Genomic DNA, 17,914 nt, shown 5'->3' with positions numbered 1-17,914 from the left:
GCTTGCACTTTCAACCTCTGTTTAAAAAAAGAAAAGCTGAAATAAGTAATTGTGTGCAATACATTATCCATTGACATAAAAACTTAATAACCTGTGGCTGTCATAACTTTGGTTCAAGAAATGCATGCTATAAATTTAATGTATTTTTGCTATTATAATTTTTCAGTTTCAGAGGTGCAAATCTTTTAGTTGCTAAGCTTTGTTTTCCTAAAACAAGGAAGGGAGATAGAGTACAAAAAAGAAAGATGACAGGTAGTGCGCCATGTCTTAATATGCACTAATTTAGGTAATCCTCTCTCTCCAAAAAAAATCACTACTATAAGACTTCTCATCAAAATGAGTTATTCAGAAGTAATGTTACACTATTATAAAATACATATTGGTTGTATAATAAAGAGGTTTATATAAATGAGGGATCTGCTTATGTTACTTTGGTTTGTTAGCAAGATAAAGTTCTGGTCGTGGTATAGATGACTCTTTGTTCACAGTGTAACTGTTCCTTGCCTGTGCTGTGGCTAATGTTACCAAAAGTAAACACAACTCTCTAAACTCTGCAGGTACCTCAAGTGTAGCTTCCAAGTATGAAGAGCTGGAGTGCCTTTATGCTGCAGTTGGAAAGGTTATTTATGAAGGACTTACTAATTATGAAAAAGCCACTAACGCTAACCCTTCTCAGCTCTTTGGTAAGTTTCCCACATCTCTACAGATATACGTGGAGTGCGTATTCACGAATATGATCTTTGTCATGAGCTTTTATTCTCCATAAGGAAGCTGAAATCTGTACCATGGAGAGGAAGCTGTGGGAAGCATTTCAGGCTAACTTGAGAGACAAGCTTGGGATGTCTTTTCATCTGTGAAGAAAGGGATTGGGGGTTCATTGCATTCTGTCTTCTGTAAGATTTGGGAGCAGTTATTGGAAGTGGGGAGCTGCAATTGTGCCAGATGGAAGCCTTCTGTATTTAAAGGGTATAGGAAAAAGGTGCAGCATTCAGATTAACCAAAATATAAAGTAAAAGTTACTGGAATACTGGGTAGTATTCTGAGATGCAGTAGAATATTTCAAGGAATCTGTGTAAACATTCTTACATTTTATTGCCTTACTCTTTTTCAGTTGTTTTTAAAGTCTTGTTTATCAGCTGATTTAAATAGGGTAGGAAGATTTGTGTATATATATAGATCTTGAGTTCTCAGTAAGTAAGAAATTACAAAAATGCTATTTTTTCTTGAATGAGCAAATCTGAGTTTTTAGCATATGCCATTCTGAACAGCTGAAATTTTCCTTTTCTTGTTCTTCATACTTAGTTGCTAAAAAACTCAGCTACATAATACAATGGCAAAGATGTATTGCAATAATACAGTTTGGCCTGGAACTGGTTGTGTTGGTAATACAGACCTGAAATTGCACAATTTTGGAAAACTTGCTGATTTTAATGGCAAATGTCCTTCACTATTCTGCTCTGTGATTTGTGTAGATAGTTGTAATTTTGCTTTGGGAATTGCCTATTTGTCAGATGTCAGGATGTGCTATACAACAAACTAACCAAGAAAGATGTTTCTTACATTTTGTCCAGAGCTCGCTTAAAAGCAGCACTACAGTCTGTCAGGTGGTGCACATCTTGGTAATTTTGTGTTTGAGGCTGAACTTTGTGTGATGAATTTTGTACACATCTGAGCACAAAAAGAGATCAAAACTTTTGAAGCAGCCATTCAACGAACAAAGCACACTCCTTTAAATATTGTTGTAGGCTTTTGTTCAATTGTGAAGTTGTAGTAAGGAAGGGGATAGCTGTAGGTGTTTTTAGAGGATGTAGTTTGGCAGGATGGGTGCACTTTTAAAAAACGGTTAAGTATTTTAAAGCATATATTGCTAAAACTGATTGGTTTGCACAAACATGGATAAGCTTATGTTGGGATAGGCATCGTTAGCAACTGTAATTTGAAAGGACTGGGATCTTGTAGGCATAGTGCATTCGTAAACTGTGCTGAAACCAGCTCTTACTGCAGATTGAAAAAGTTAGCTACTGAAACTAATAAGATTAGAAACCCAGGATTGTGTAATGTTTTTATTTACTTGATTTTTAATTACTAAACCAAGGCCTATTCATGTAAAAGTTTTGTTACTTTTTGCTGCTAAAAAAATGTGCAATATTAAGAGTAGTTTAATTTTGCCTGGTTAAATCTCTCTCTCTCTTCCCCCCGCCCCCCCTCCCAGATGTTGGAAAAGTATCTACTCTCAACGCCTCTATTTCTGTCCTCCCTTTCTTCCCCTTGACCTCCATCACATGCTTTATACAGACTTCAAAATATATTGATTAATGCAAAAATAACTTTTTAGTCTTAGACTAAAGATTAAAGTTGAAACTGAAGTTTTTCTTCAAATCTGTCTTCATTTATAGTGTTTGTAGCTTGGGTAGTCCCATGCTTCCTTCATGGCAGGACAAGACACCGCTTGAATGTTTTTCTGTACTCGTCCATGAAATGAGAATATCCACATTGGAAATCTCTACTTTTCTCAGGTCATGCTCAGTAAAAGTTTTACTTCATTAAGTGTTGTTTTTAATTATAGGTACTTTGATGATTCTGAAGTCTGCATGCAGTAACAATCCCAGCTACATTGACAGATTGATCTCAGTTTTTATGCGATCTCTGCAGAAGATGGTCAGGGAACATTTAAACCCACAGGCTACAGCAGGAACAGCAGAAGCAAATACAGGTATTGCACTATATAGTTTAGGGGTGTCAGTTATTTGACGTGTTGTAAAATATTAAGATCCCTTCATCCTAAAGGGATCCAAATGATTTTGTAGATTTGTGTGCATTATTACATATTGAAAAATAATTTGGCATTAGTGAGAAATACTACTAATGTATTGAACGATAAAAATGCACTTTGAGTTCTTGTTAGGTGCTTACTATATCAATTTCAGTATTAACCCAAACACTTCAGTGAATGATTAGTGAATATTTGCTGAGCTACAGCATTTAAGAATTTCAGTATTTCTATAAAGAGTTTATAGTGTTGAGGGGAGAGGGGCTGAATTTTTTTTGCTTATTCTGTGCTTTTGCTTTTTTTTACTCCTTCCTATTGATAACATTGGAACAGCTTTGTGAAATGAACTTGTTGGAGCTGATGCTTTGTTTTTATCTTAAAATAGCTTCTTCACTCTGTACAATTCTGTCATCAAATGGATTAGGGCGTGAGTCATTGAAAAAAGTCAGATGTTCTTGTAGAAGAAAATCCAGTGCTAGTAACAAGAACTGTAATTTATTAATGAATAAGCTACTGTAGAAAATACTTCGAAAGAATTGCACTGTTAGATTCCCAGCCCATATTTTAAATAGGTAAATGAGAAAATTGCAATTTTTATTAATAGTGGGAAACAGGTGGAAAGTTACTAAACTTGACAGATAAGCAAATCAGGAAACTAACAGGACAGAATAGGTTTGCTCCATCATGGAGTACTTCTTTCACAAGTTTAACTTTAGTTTTTCCAGTACTGGGGTTCTGTAACGCCTTTTACCAAAGATTTACTGAAATGAAACCACACAGGCTTGCCTTTAGAATTTTGAATGGATTTGGGTGTGGTTTTTTTTTTTTTGAAGGAGTCTGTCTCAGTTGTTCAGGAACGGAAAGTAGTTGTTCTGAAAACATTATTTTTGGGGATATATTTCCAGGTAATAGATATGGTTGTTGCTATTTTTAAAATTACAGTAGCTTACCTTGAAAAAAGTTTTACTAGGTGTTTTATATGCATATACACAATTGTAATCCTTTGTTGTTGTTTTTTTATCTGTAGCCGGTACAAGTGAACTGGTGATGCTAAGCCTGGACCTTGTGAAAACTCGGCTGGCTGTGATGAGCATGGAAATGAGGAAAAATTTCATACAAGCTATTCTGACATCTCTCATTGAAAAATCTACTGATGCCAAAATTCTTCGTGCAGTGGTAAAAATAGTGGAAGAGTGGGTGAAAAACAATTCCCCAATGGCAGCTAATCAGGTAAATTGAGAAGATAATGCTCTCAATTATTGAATAACTATAAGACATTGTTACAATTCATCAGTTTTTGACAGGGTTATAAGTATCTGTTGTGTATATTTAGATGCACTTGATGAGGGTTGGAATATTTTGCATCTCCTGTAAAAGTAACTGGATTTAAAGATACTTGGCATTTTATAGGCTTATATTAGGTGTTTGATCTCAAGTGCTGTTTTGCTGAGTACTTGTTTTAAAGTAGAAGTTTTAAAATATGTTGTACATTAACATGGATGAAGAGATTCTTCAGGAGGAGGAGGAGTAATGCAGGTTTAAATTGTGTTGTTCCTGTAACGTTTTGTGGCTTCTCAATTTGCTGTATTTTCTGTTGGAGTTGGTTACGTGACAACCTAGTGCTGTATGAAAGGACCTACACTTTTTACAAATATACGTTAGATTTTTGTAATAATTGAACTACTTAAACCTGCTTTTAGTTATGATTTTAAAATTCTCTAGCATATATTAGAAGGATAAATGCTTGAGTTATTTAAGAACTATGACCTTCTACCAAGCTATTCTTCAGTACTTCAGAAGTGAAAGAGGGATATAAAGGATGGCTGAGGTGTACTTTGAATGTGCCAGTTCTCTGCACATTTTAAGATGAATTGACAAAATTAATCATGTCTTCTTTTAACACAGACACCTACTCTCCGGGAGAAGTCCATTTTACTAGTGAAAATGATGACTTACATTGAAAAGCGTTTTCCAGAAGACCTTGAATTAAATGCCCAGTTCTTAGACCTTGTTAACTATGTCTATAGGTAATTATAGCAATTAATCATTTATTGCAGTGTACTGGTTCATAGTTTTTACCATATATGACCTTTATGACATATCATCAGTCTTTTTAGGTCTGAATTAAGTGGTGTCTTCCCCTCCCAGAGGAAAAAAAAAAAAGCAAAATCAGTTCATTTCGGTGAGACCATAGTATGCATTACGGAAGACAGTTTGAAAATAGAAATTCATTAGAAAGGATTTTCTTTTTGGATCCACTAAAATATATTTACTGCCCCAACCTCTTCCTTTCTCAAGATACTGGGGCATCCTTGTAGCCGATTGTATTCTAAATGCTGCGGTAACAGCTGAAATCTGTCTTTTCACATTCATAGGGTATAAATAATTCTTCTTTTCTTGGAAATTTGTTGTAAGTTATACTTTCAAAAGAGTTACTTTGCTAGCTGTTAGGTTTTGTAACATGATGAAATAACTCAAATAATTACCTTATCAACAAGTGCCAGGCATTTAATTTTGTGCTGACGATGCACAGTATTTTGAGTTACTGTTTGCTGCTGTTCTGTTTGCTGGTTAACTGTGGAAAGCCCTGGTGTGGACATGGTAGTCAGAATATCATTTGTCATTTCAAACAGAATAAAGATATGGCTGAAAGTGCTTCACAATTATGATAAGATTTTATCCTGAAAGAGTTTTTATGATATATCTGTGTCATATCTTGTGGGCTTCTACAGAATATCACCTCTTTTGATTTTTTGATGTTATATACAAACTCTAGAAGTCTTCTCTCACTAAAGTCTCTGTCATTTAATCTTTGTTCATTTTAGGGATGAGAATCTTTCTGGTAGCGAACTTACTGCTAAACTTGAGCCAGCATTTCTTTCGGGTTTGCGTTGTGCCCAGCCACTCATACGAGCCAAATTTTTTGAGGTCTTTGACAACTCTATGAAACGTCGTGTTTATGAGCGCCTACTTTATGTGACCTGTTCTCAAAACTGGGAAGCAATGGGAAATCACTTTTGGATAAAACAGTGTATCGAGGTGAGGAAATTATTTGTATCAGAAATACAACTATAATTAAAGAATTATGTTTTATTCCCCATTTTGCTCGGCTGGGTGTAAAAGCATTGTGCCGTGTGTGTCTTGAAGTATGCATTATCTGTATCAAAGCTAAAAGTACCAAGTCTGCTGCCTCAGATACTTCCTGTGCTGCTTAAAAATAAATGCAGTGTCTAAATTGTGAAATGCTGATATTTGGAAGGTGGCTTTAGTATTAACCTTTAAAATATATTTTTCTCTGCAAAAAGCTTAATGACCAGGTTTATACTGCTTAAGAAAACCTATCTCTTACAAATTATAGTAATTATAAAAAAAATACACAAGAATTGTTACAGTGGATGACTTCAAAAAAACTGTTAAGGCTAGAGCGTCTGCTCTGGCGGTATGACAGTGGTTAGGTGGGATTGCATTGAAATGAAATTGCATTTTTGGCTGGCTTATTTAAAACAAGATGGGATCACCCCCACCCCACATTTCTTAACAATCTGCATATTAAAACATGACTTCAGAGTGACTGTGAGGATAACTTTGTACTCTTAAAAGTATTAGAACTCCTTCTGGAGAGATAAACCCCAGCATTGTTGGTTTTGGATTTCCCTACGCCCCGCAACATTCACTCTGGGAGGACTTTCATTGTAACGGTGAGAGTTTGTATACATTAGCGGACTGGGGACACTAAATAGGCATGTTAAAAAGTACCAAATACAGAATTTAGGCATAGAAGATTCCTATTTCTTCAGCATTTTCAGGAGAGATTTGAAAACCAATCTTGAAAGTATAGTCATGAACTTGAAAATGGTGACAAAATGCAATCAGATTAAGATGAAAAAATATTAGTGTATTTATTGAATGATGGTGATAAATAGGCCTTAGATGTATTATTGCAAATTTTATCTTACTGATAAATATTAAACAATAGTGATGTTTTCCTTGGAATACTGCAGTTAACTGTGTATTTAGAAACTCCCCTTGCTTTTTCTCCTTGCTTAGCTCCTGTTGGCAGTGTGTGAGAGGAATACAACGATTGGGACAAGCTGTCAGGGTGCTATGCTGCCCTCTATTACCAACGTTATCAACCTTGCTGACAGTCACGATAGAGCGGCATTCGCTATGGTAACCCATGTCAAACAAGAGCCTCGTGAAAGGGAAAACAGCGAATCCAAAGAGGAGGTAACTTACAGAAAGTACAGTAGAAAAATCTTTGCTGGTGTATAGCTTTTCCTAGTTTCTCATGTAGTAAGTTTGGAGAATATGTGTCCAAGGTGAGGTGCACAGATTGTTCAGTGTATCCTTGTTTAATACATTGTATTTTAACCAAGCATGGGTTTCTCAGAACTTGCATCCATTCATTTAGCCTTTTCTTTCCTATAGCACTCTAGTAATATCTGAACCTGAAGAACTAACAGAAATAGTGAGACCTGAAATAAGTTGAGTGGAAGGCTATCTTGTATTTGTATGGAAAAAAAGCAAAAGTGTGTAGAAAATTATCTGCAATCTTTGATTTGTTTACTTCTGTATAGGATGTTGAAATAGACATTGAATTGGCTCCAGGAGATCAGACCAGTACACCTAAAACTAAGGAACTTTCTGAGAAGGACATCGGCAACCAGCTGCACATGTTGACCAACCGGCATGACAAATTTCTTGACTCTCTTCGAGAAGTGAAGGTTGGTATGGGTGGTTGGTTTCTTGACAAAGCACTTCAATACTGAAATCTTCAAACTGATCTGACATCCCTTCCCCCCCCCCCCCTTTTTTTTTAATCTCACACTTTTTTTTAGCTGATTTTTTTAATGTAGATATCTCTTATAATCTGATGTAATTTCTTATTTGCATAGGGTAAAAATTTCTTAAGCCTTCACTTAATTGCTAGTTGTTACTGTATCCCTTTCCTACCAAACTTCAATTTCATCCTACTCCACCTGTAAATGTATTTTAACTGTTCAGTTAAGAAAATAGTGATGGCAGAGACAGGGCAGAGATCAAAAATGTGTATCAGCATCTTGCATTGAAATAATTTCTGAGAAAATAATTTTAGCTGAAAGCTATGTGAAATAATTCTCACAATAGTAACAGCTCTGTCCAATGAAATTGATCATACCTATTACTGAAGTAATAAACTTCTTTCCTATTTTTTAAATTTTAAATGGTTACAGCAATGCATCAGAGTCTTGATCAACATGAAAACAGGATTAAGCTCTTGTTACAGTAGTCTGTATTGCTAGAGGAAACAACTTTTTGACATGTTGGTTGGAAAAGGCATTTGCATTACTGCTTAAACAGCTGTCTAACTCTGAACTGTTTTTCCATAGTACTGAATTGTATTTTTGCCATTTATATACATCTCTTTCTTTTTGTTTCTAGACTGGAGCATTGCTGAGTGCCTTTGTTCAGTTATGTCATATTTCTACACCATTAGCAGAGAAGACTTGGATACAGCTTTTTTCACGACTTTGGAAAATCTTGTCTGACAGGCAGCAACATGTGAGAATCTCTCTCTTCCCACTTAAAAATTCCCCTTTGTAACTGACTGTTGTCCCAGGAAAATGTATTTGTGTCATAAATGACTTGTTCACTTGCTTTGAGGAGTTTGCCGTTCTTTGTGACTAGTGAATGCTGTATACCTCTATTAATACATCTTTTTTAAAAAAATAGAGCCCTTCAGTGTACGAAGAGAAATACTGTTATCAAATGATTGTTCCATGTATTAACAAGATTTTAAATCTAAATTAGAGAATTGAAGAATCTGATTGAACAGATAACTATTACTATGTTTTTTTCTTCTAGGCTCTAGCAGGTGAAATAAGTCCTTTCTTGTGCAGCGGTAGCCATCAAGTACAGAGAGATTGCCAGCCGAGTGCCCTGAATTGCTTTGTGGAAGCCATGTCACAGTGTGTTCCTCCCATTCCCATCAGACCTTGTGTCCTGAAATACTTGGGTAAAACTCATAACCTCTGGTTTCGTTCTACACTGATGCTGGAACACCAAGCCTTTGAAAAAGGACTGAGTCTACAAATTAAGCCTAAACAGACAACAGAATTTTACGAGCAGGAAAGCATAACTCCTCCTCAACAGGTAGTGTTAGAGTAATTGAAATACCTTGTGAAATGAGAAGAGAAAAAAACAGTGATAGTGTAGTGCGGTGGTACCATAGAGTCATATTTTTCCATTTAGGTTGGAAAAGACCTTTTAAGGTCACTGAGTCCAGCCATAAACCTAATGCTGCCAAGTCCACTACTAAACCATGTCCCAAAGTGCCATATCTACCTGTCTGTTAAATACCTCCAGGGATGATGGCTTCACCACTTCCCTGGGCAGCCTGTTCCAGTTCTTGACAGCCCTTTCGGTGAAGACATTTTTCCTAATACCCAGTCAGTCTCCCTTGGCGCAGCCCGAGGCCGTTTGCTCTTGCCCTGTCGCTTGTTCCCTGGGCGCAGAGACCGACCCCCCCTGCCCACAGCCCCTGTCAGGCAGCTGGAGGGAGCAATCAGGTCCCCCCCGAGCCCCCTGCTCTCCAGGCTGACCCCCCCCAGCTCCCCCAGCCGCTCCCCACAGGGCTTGTGCCCCAGCCCCTTCCCCAGCCCCTGCCCGGCTCTGGACACGCTCCAGCCCCTCCACGTCCCCCTGGCAGTGAGGGGCCACAGCTGCCCATAGTATATGAGGTGCCCCCTGATCAGTGCCAAGTACAGGGGGACAAGCACTTCTAAATCTTTGTATTTAGAAGCTTATTAGTGTTGATTTTCTCTTAATTCAGTCAAGAAATTCCTGTCCTTGTGTGTTTGTGCATACAGACACTTGCAACATTGACTGCTTTGTGTCTTGCCTACTTCTCATGCTTTTCTTTCATCTGTCACTGATATTTTCATATTTTTTTCTCTCTTGATCCCTCTTTTCCTTTTGTTTTTGACACTAACTCATTTTCTGCAGCACTGTAGAACTACATGAAACCATTTCTGCCCCTAATTTTAAATCTTGAGTAGAACTCTGTGTTGTCTGTCTCCCTTAGTTTCCATAATCAAGTCGGTTGTTATGGCCTTAAAGAATTATTAAAGGTAAACAAAATTGAGTTATGTGTAAATAGGTGCTGTTGTGTTCAGTGGTCTGTCAGGTATTTATGATCTACTTAAGCATGTTTCTGATCAGCTGAGGAAGCTGAATATTAGATTCTTTTTACATTAAAAACTTAGTTGTTGGTTGTTTTTGGTTTCTATGGTTTGATCTATTGGGGAAGACAAGCAAGAATCAATATACAAGCCACAGGTGGGTTTTTTTGTCATGTAATGCAGCGTTGTCCTCAGTACTTGGTTGCTGCTAATTGCTTGCCTTCTGGAGTTTTTTCCATGTCTTTCTCAATTTGTCTCGGTGTAGAACGTGTGGTTTTGCTATCTACTATGCTTTATAAGGACAGCTTGGCTGTGGAGAAGTAAGTGTGCTTAACATTCTAGGAAATACTGGATTCCCTTGCTGAGCTCTACTCTTTGTTACAAGAAGAGGATATGTGGGCTGGACTGTGGCAGAAGCGCTGTAAATTCCCAGAGACAGCAACAGCTATTGCCTATGAACAACATGGCTTTTTTGAACAGGTACGCTCTTGACATTAGAAACAATTTGAGTAGTTCTACTGTCAGAATAAATATTATGGTCAGAAAAAAATTTCTGAATATTAATAAACAACTTCAGTATTCTAAAATAGAAAGCACTGTAGCTTCTCTGCTGGCTAAAGTAGTAGTTTAAAGGCCGTGTAATAACTAGATAAGCTGAGATTTTTGAACACATCTGTCGTTTTTTCCGTAACATTTGTAAAGCTGCAAAATAGTGACTATATTCAGGAATGAATTAACACACTACACTTTTTTTTTAAACTTAGACTTTATAAAAAGTTTTCTTATAACTTTTTTTTTTTTTTTGTAGAGGAAAAGTGTGTTGAGTTAATGTGTATATAGCAGGTGGAAGAATAAAATGGTTTAAATTTTATTTAGGCACAAGAAACTTACGAAAAAGCAATGGAAAAGGCTAAAAAAGAGCACGAACGGAACAATGCTTCTCCTTCGATCTTTCCTGAATATCAGCTCTGGGAAGACCACTGGATTCGGTAAGACTTTAAAGTTGGTGTAGAACAACTATTTTTACCCTGCAGTTGAAGTAAAATACCCTGCTGTTTAAAACATTAGTTACGAGAATAAACCTAGCTGAGGACTTAGCTCAGATACAGGGGAAACTTAAAGGAATAAAAAAAGCTGGTTTTTACTCCCTTAACAGAACCTCAGAAGTGATATGCCTGAAGTGTTGTAAAAGTGTAATTTGATATTGGTGGAAACAGACTGGAGCTAAAATTTGTTTTTCTTATTTAAAATGGTTGTTCTGGGAGACACAAAATGCAGCTCTTCCCTGTTCATAGATTTCTGTATTATAACTGGTAATAAAAAAAAAAAAAAAAAAAAAAAAAATCTTCCCATCTGGAGAAGACTTTTACAGTGCTTGCAGAGCTGTTCATAGACAAACAACTATGCAGATAATATTCTGATATACAACATTTATAGTCACTTTTGTTCAATTTTTATTTTTTTTGTTAACCAAATTGACAATGCTTTTGATTTTCGTAGTTGCTCTAAAGAATTGAACCAGTGGGAACCTTTGACAGAATATGGCCAGTCCAAAGGTCATATAAATCCTTACCTAGTACTGGAATGTGCATGGAGGGTCTCAAACTGGACTGCTATGAAGGAGGCTCTGGTGCAGGTGAGCAAGGGCTTTTTATGCTAATATTTAGTTTCTTTCTTCATTTTACTGATTACATTGCTAACAAGTCAGCATTTCAGTTCATTTCACAGACACAGTGAACTGCTCTTTGGAAGTTATCTTTGATGTCCCAGCGCACAGCTGGGTGTTTTGGCAACTGAACCATGTAATTTCAACAGACAAACTTGATTCTCTTTTTCTATCCGTTTATAAAGCTGTACTATGTAAAAAAAATTTAGCCAGGGCAGGTGAAGGACAATGTGCGTTGTAATGAGTAGCTAAAAAGTGACAAATGCTTGTCACAGAAGTGTGTGCCAGCAGGGATATGTGGAGAAACTTAAAATGGGACCCTTGCAAGTATAATGTGTAATTTAAAATAGTGCATTATTGGGGAGGGACATTGTTTTTTTGTATTTTACACCTTTACAGGAACAAATGTTCCTTTTGTGAAAGGGAATAAAGTATGAAAACACATCTATTATCATACCTCTGTCTGTGGGCAACATAACTGTGCTTCCAGGTGTAAAAGGGCAAAAGGCCATCATTACCTGTGGGGTGGGTGGGTGTTTTAGCACCTGAAAGGCAAAGCCAAAGCGTTCTGAACTGCTCCTGCCCAAACCTAAAACTGCTAAACACAATTTATTCTGTTCATCTCCACTGCACATGAAGGGAGATTATCACCTGTATGAAAACGTGAGGGTCGGGGACTGATTAGCTGAATTACGTTACATACCTTGGTATATTTGAGGAATATTTGTAAGGCTGTGTTTCAGCATCCTTGTTAAAAAGATCCCTGAAAAAGTAACATATTAAATCTCAGTTTCAGTATTAATTGGTTGGCGAGGCTGGTGTACGCTGCAGATTATAGCAGTAGTTACTGTTCCAATGAAGAAAGAGACAAATTTGTGGTTGTTTGTGTGGTGGGAAATGTATTGGGATTACTTGGCGCATGCTGGCTTTCATGTTTCTTGGGTTTTAGAGCCCTGCTTAGCAGAGGTGTAATAGGTTTGTTTTTCTTTCCGTAGCAATGTTTGTCTGTACTGTCTGTCCAGGGATTGCTTCCTGTATCTGTCATCTTTTGCTTTCTTTTTAAGTACTCAAATACTTTATTACTGCAAATTTACTGCTAGATTCCTAACTTGATTCTCACTTTGAGTACTTTAGTTCCATTTAAAATGAGGTTCATTTGATTTTGCAATGTATCCATTACATATTTAAAATATCTTGGGAACACTAGAGGTTGGAGCCAGTATGGTCAAGACTGGAAACTGGAGATCTAACAAGAAATGAGGGACAGGAAGACCAGGTAATGAACCTCAGGCAGTGAGCCTGGGATTAGGAAGCAATGAGAAGAGTATGAGGTGAGGATGAAGAAGGCTTGAGGAGTGGCAGGGATAACTGGGTAAATAGACTGAAGCAAGAAGTTGAAGGAAGTGATTTCCTTCGAGAAAATGTAAAAGGACTTGGTAAAACCAGCGGAGGGGAGGGAGGCATTGAATTAGATGTTGCAGGGTGCGTCAGTGGGACTGGCTGTGCAGGAGACAGGGTTTGAGTTGATGGACAGGGAGGCAGATAGGGACCTGATTTGAACAAGTCACTGAATTTTTCAAATCACTGATTACAGAAAGGGATGGGTTACTTCTGGGGGAAAAGTACTTCGATTCTACAACTGGGTTTATAAAGTAAATAGAATTATAATGCATAAGCGCAAGGGCACACCTAGTTTTTAGATGATTGACTTTCAAATGTGTTCCCAAAACAATTTTTTGTGTGTATAACCTTTATACTAGAAAGCATACAAGTAAAAATGGTGAGACCAATTAGAAGCAAGAGTAGGCTTTTGTGAAGTGACACTGTTTAAATCTACAGTCTTTACCAAAAAAAAAAAAAAAAAGGCTGAAAAGTATTTTTATCTTAAATTGTGACAGTTTGTGATAAGTTTTTGTGCTAGAAGTAAATATAACTATTGTAAAGACTACTATATATATACGTTTATGACAGAATGCTGAGGCTTCCAGATGGCACAGCTAGTAGGAGTTGTTCCCTCTAAGTTCCTTATTTGATGCTCTGTGGAATCAGAAAACTTGAGTTTGGAATTTTCTGATGTTCCAAGGTTTCCTCAGAAGCACCGATGATTATACTTTAATAGTTTAACACAAAGTTTACAGAACCATAAAATGGCTTGAGTTGGAAGGGACTTCTGGAGGTCATCTGGTCCAGTGCTCTGTCCAGAGGAGGGCCCCAGTACATCAGGTTGTCTTGCCTAGCAAGAGTTTTAGGATCTCTTAAGAACTGAGATGCCACAGCCTTTCTGGACGTATTCTTCATCTGAAGTAGCATCGGTTTGCCTTATATGTTGTTTTAGAAAACAGCGCAGTACTTGGCTTCTTTTGTTAGAAACTAAGGAACTTGCATATGGCAAGTGAGGTAGTCACCATCTTCGTTTGGTCATGGAGAATATGTATTGTTTGTTCTTTCCTGCTGTTGACCTTCCTGATTCATTATGGAGTTCGTTATTGTGTCCTGCTTGTAATTCATTTTTCTGAACAGCACGGACTTGTAAAACATTTAACTTTCCCTTTGTCCTTTCCTGGGTTTCACTCATGAGACTGTGTATTCTGTGTTGTGTGCTTGATGAATGAATACTCTAAAGTTTTGGCTGTTACAGAACAGCTTGAAGGTGCGGGGCACACTACATAGAGAAAATAACACTTTGAAAGATTTGAATCTGGAAGATCTATTTTCTTTTGGAATATAATTTATTTTTGTGTGTGTGTGGATAAAGTTAAAATGGCTAAGGGAAACATGCTGTAAATGAATCCTCATTTTCTGAGAAGATGCAACAGAGAGAGAATACATAGGCAGGTACTTCTATCTGAGCAAATTTTGATGAAATCTTACACATGCAAAAAGCTGATCATATTTAGGTAACTTGCTCCTTGTCTTCTCTTAGGCATCTTCTCCCCAACTGTTTTAAGAACCATCCCATGTGAATAAGCTGGTATTGTTCTTGAGGTTATTATAAAATGTTAGGCCATCTCATGCTTCTTGGGGCAAATGACAGATTTGTGCATTGGAGTCACCTGTAGATTTGTCTGGGGCTTCCCCCCCCCCCCCCCCAACTTCATATGCAGTATCACTGTTCTGTAGTGTGTGGTTGTTTTTTGTTTTTTTTTTAATTTTAAGGGAATATACCCTCTTTTCATGGTGCGTAGAGTTGTTCACCTGTGATTACTTAATGTAGAAACAAACCAGATGTAGAACTGCAGTTTGGAAGTGAGGATACCACATTCAATCACAAGCAAAGGGGAGCTCGCTGATCTTCATTGCACTGTTGCTACATAGTGTGACATTACTGGAATGACTCTGGTAAAGATGCCAGAGTTTGGAATAAGAGGGTGAATTGCATATTAAAAATACAACCTTACTGACAAAGCTCTCAAGCAGAGTCATGGGCAGTGTTTTTTTGTATTGCAAAGAGCCAGAAGAATTAGTTCCTCACTTAATTAGTGTTTATTGTTTCATCAGTACTGTCTTTTGAACCAATACCTACCAATTAATAACATTACATGTCAAATTGACAGCTGACTGTTGAGTTTCATAGTATTTGCAAGAGATGAAGCATAATTATGAAAAAGGCTGAGCATCCTTTAATTCCAATATCTTTCAGGATTAAGTTCTTGTATACAAAATATCCTAACAGCATGCTTCTTGTGACAATTTAGTCTCACATGATAAATATGCAGAGTTGTGTGTGTCTCTTACTTTCTCCAAAATCAGACTGAATATTACATTTTAAAAATGTAGTATGTTTACTCTTCTGTAACGTTTTCTTTTATCAGAAGGGAAAATAGGTAGATACAATCAGTATGTTTTACTTTAAAGGCTGAACCATGTAAACAGTAGAAGTTGTTTGATTAATTAAAGGTAGTGTTGTCTTTTGATGGAACCTAGATTAAGGGTGTCCAACCATTGCAACGTTTGAATTGGATGTAGTACTAATGGTTCAAATTAAATAGGTGTCTCTAAAGATGGATTTTATTATTTATCAGCCCATGTGAAGCCAAATCTGTAAGCAGCAAGCTGCATATGCTACAAAAAATATAGGTTATATTTACATTTTAATTAACTTTCTTTGTCCTTAAACAATTAGTATTTTTGTCCTATTTAAGTGTGCAACTTCAGTGGCTAATTATAGAAATAGTATTATTTGAGAAACCTTTAAAGCCTAAAATAAGAACTGTGTTGTACAGTACATTATAAACCGTGAGTTTGAACAGAATGAAATACTGAACAGAAATTGTGTCTGACAGGTTCTGGTTTTGGAGATCTGCAAGTTGAGTAGAAGTGACAACCCCGAGTAACTGCTGATATGCTTCAGCTGCAGTTATATTAAATGAGATATTTTCAGTGATGAGACATTTACTAAATGACTAAGGAGAAGATGCTGCTGAAATCATAAATGGAGCTTTTGTGGCTCTACTCAGATTCTTGTAAAAGTTTCAGGACATGTTTGCATAAATATTAGGATGTGGAAGAATAATTGAGTCTATGCTGCTATAGTTGCTATTCTGGTTTTATTGATATCCTTTAATGTGGCTGTTTTTTATCAAGTTCCATGGTTGATTCACAAGAGAGGTCAGAAGGATGGCAAACATGTATCTGTTTTCTTAAATCTTTGTGAAACATTTTTAATAATCTGTCTATTAAAGTCGAGCTATTAAAACAGCAAGTGGCCTTTGATAGGACCCAAGACTCATTTCCGTTTGCTCACATTGCCATTGTGTTTAATGATCCAGTAGATAATGTAATAAAGAAAGAGATTATTTTCACTGTGTAAGTGTAAGATTGCTACCTGGCAGTTTCTCTTTGCTGGCTCAGGCATAAAAATCAGTTGAGGATAACAGAAATAACAGTTGTAATGGTTAAGATAGAGTATATCAACACAAAGATAATGCAGAGGGATTTCTGTGTTGCATATCAAACCATAAAGGGTTTGATGTAAAGCGGAAGAAAAAGAAGGGAAAATGTTCTAGATTTAAGACCTGCAGTGTCAGCTAGGGAGCATTGGCTAAGTGCAAGTTTACTGTAAAATACAGAATTTAGTTGCTAGACCATTAAAGTACTTTACTGTTTTTAGTTGCCACGTTTCTGTTGTTCCAGGATTTTAAGAAAAATTTTAAATTACTTTAGCACTACAACCTGACTTTGTACCTGCACTTAGAAATGACTTAAAAAATTATTAACTGTTTATTTTCATGAACTTAGTAATGTCCTAGAGCAGGCAGGTAGGAAGTATAATACTGGCATAATGTGCTGACAAATGGGGGCGCGGGATCATGTGAAGTGAGAAGTTGACATTACTTGTTCTGGAGCGCCTGAAGCATTTCGGAGGTAGTATGCGTTATCTGCTGAGAAGCATCTTTTTTTCTTTATACAGGGTGAATTGGTTTGCAGTGAGCTTCATGCTCCTGTTGCAAGACTGCTTTCAGCTTGCTCAGCTGTCTGAACGCTACAGTTGCCAGTGTAAAAATACCCTAACAGCAGGTTGTATGCAGGCATTTCTACTCTTGTGCTGAATTTGCAATTTAGGTGCTAGCCTGCCCTTGCCAATAACTTTGAGAGCTCAGACTCCTCTGATGACAAGATTTGTAGTAGTTTAGTCTGGTATTTTTAGAAAATGAGTGAACTTTAATAAAAAATAAAATGGAGTGTTTGCTTTTATATTATAAAATAATTTTTAAAAGTCTGCGTTGGAGTATGAATGATCTTTACTAGACTCTTTTCCATTTCATTACCAGGTGGAGTTGAGCTGTCCAAAGGAGATGGCATGGAAAGTGAATATGTACAGAGGATACTTAGCAATCTGCCACCCCGAAGAGCAACAGCTTAACTTCATCGAGCGGCTGGTAGAGATGGCGAGTAGTTTAGCTATTCGAGAATGGCGAAGGCTTCCTCACGTAGTCTCACATGTTCATACTCCCCTCCTGCAGGTAAGAATGAGAAGGTTTTTATTGCCAGTTGTTTTTCAGTGGCAGGCTTCAGAACTTTTAGTAACTGTAAAATATTTAACTGTGTAGGGCTGATAAGTTTTTCATAATGATATTTTTTTGTTAAAAGTTGCAGAACGTGCATTTCAATTTGGATTCCTTTTAAAGTTTTTGTAGTTTACTTGAGACTGTTCTGTTTGTAGCATGCAGCGGTAGCTATCGAAAAATAGATCAGATGGCTCATCTTTTTTTGTGGGCTAATACATAATGCACTGCAGTACTTGGAGATCTTGAACATTCATTGGGTTTTGAAGTGAGATCCATTTTGGGTGGGTATATTATTGCATTCTGTTATTTG

The 17,914-nt window shown here is 36.9% G+C and overlaps 1 protein-coding gene across 7 annotated transcripts in view; it reads left to right on the top strand.

The window, feature by feature from the left end:
• The window catches only part of TRRAP (transformation/transcription domain associated protein), a 97,282-nt gene that overhangs the window by 48,544 nt on the left and 30,824 nt on the right, over positions 1-17,914 (top strand). For all 7 annotated transcript variants that reach the window (XM_080382360.1, XM_080382362.1, XM_080382363.1 and 4 more), the window contains 13 exons: positions 558-683; positions 2,567-2,713; positions 3,798-4,000; positions 4,676-4,797; positions 5,596-5,809; positions 6,818-6,997; positions 7,348-7,494; positions 8,192-8,311; positions 8,615-8,902; positions 10,273-10,410; positions 10,807-10,919; positions 11,431-11,566; positions 17,368-17,559. In XM_080382360.1, the coding sequence (XP_080238486.1) occupies positions 558-683; positions 2,567-2,713; positions 3,798-4,000; positions 4,676-4,797; positions 5,596-5,809; positions 6,818-6,997; positions 7,348-7,494; positions 8,192-8,311; positions 8,615-8,902; positions 10,273-10,410; positions 10,807-10,919; positions 11,431-11,566; positions 17,368-17,559 (2,126 nt within the window). The remainder of the gene's footprint in view (positions 1-557; positions 684-2,566; positions 2,714-3,797; positions 4,001-4,675; positions 4,798-5,595; positions 5,810-6,817; positions 6,998-7,347; positions 7,495-8,191; positions 8,312-8,614; positions 8,903-10,272; positions 10,411-10,806; positions 10,920-11,430; positions 11,567-17,367; positions 17,560-17,914) is intronic.

Source organism: Falco punctatus (genome assembly GCF_963210335.1).
Source record: "Falco punctatus genome assembly, chromosome: 4".
Classification (NCBI taxonomy): Eukaryota; Metazoa; Chordata; class Aves; order Falconiformes; family Falconidae; genus Falco; species Falco punctatus.
This window is presented reverse-complemented; position numbering and strand designations above follow the sequence as displayed.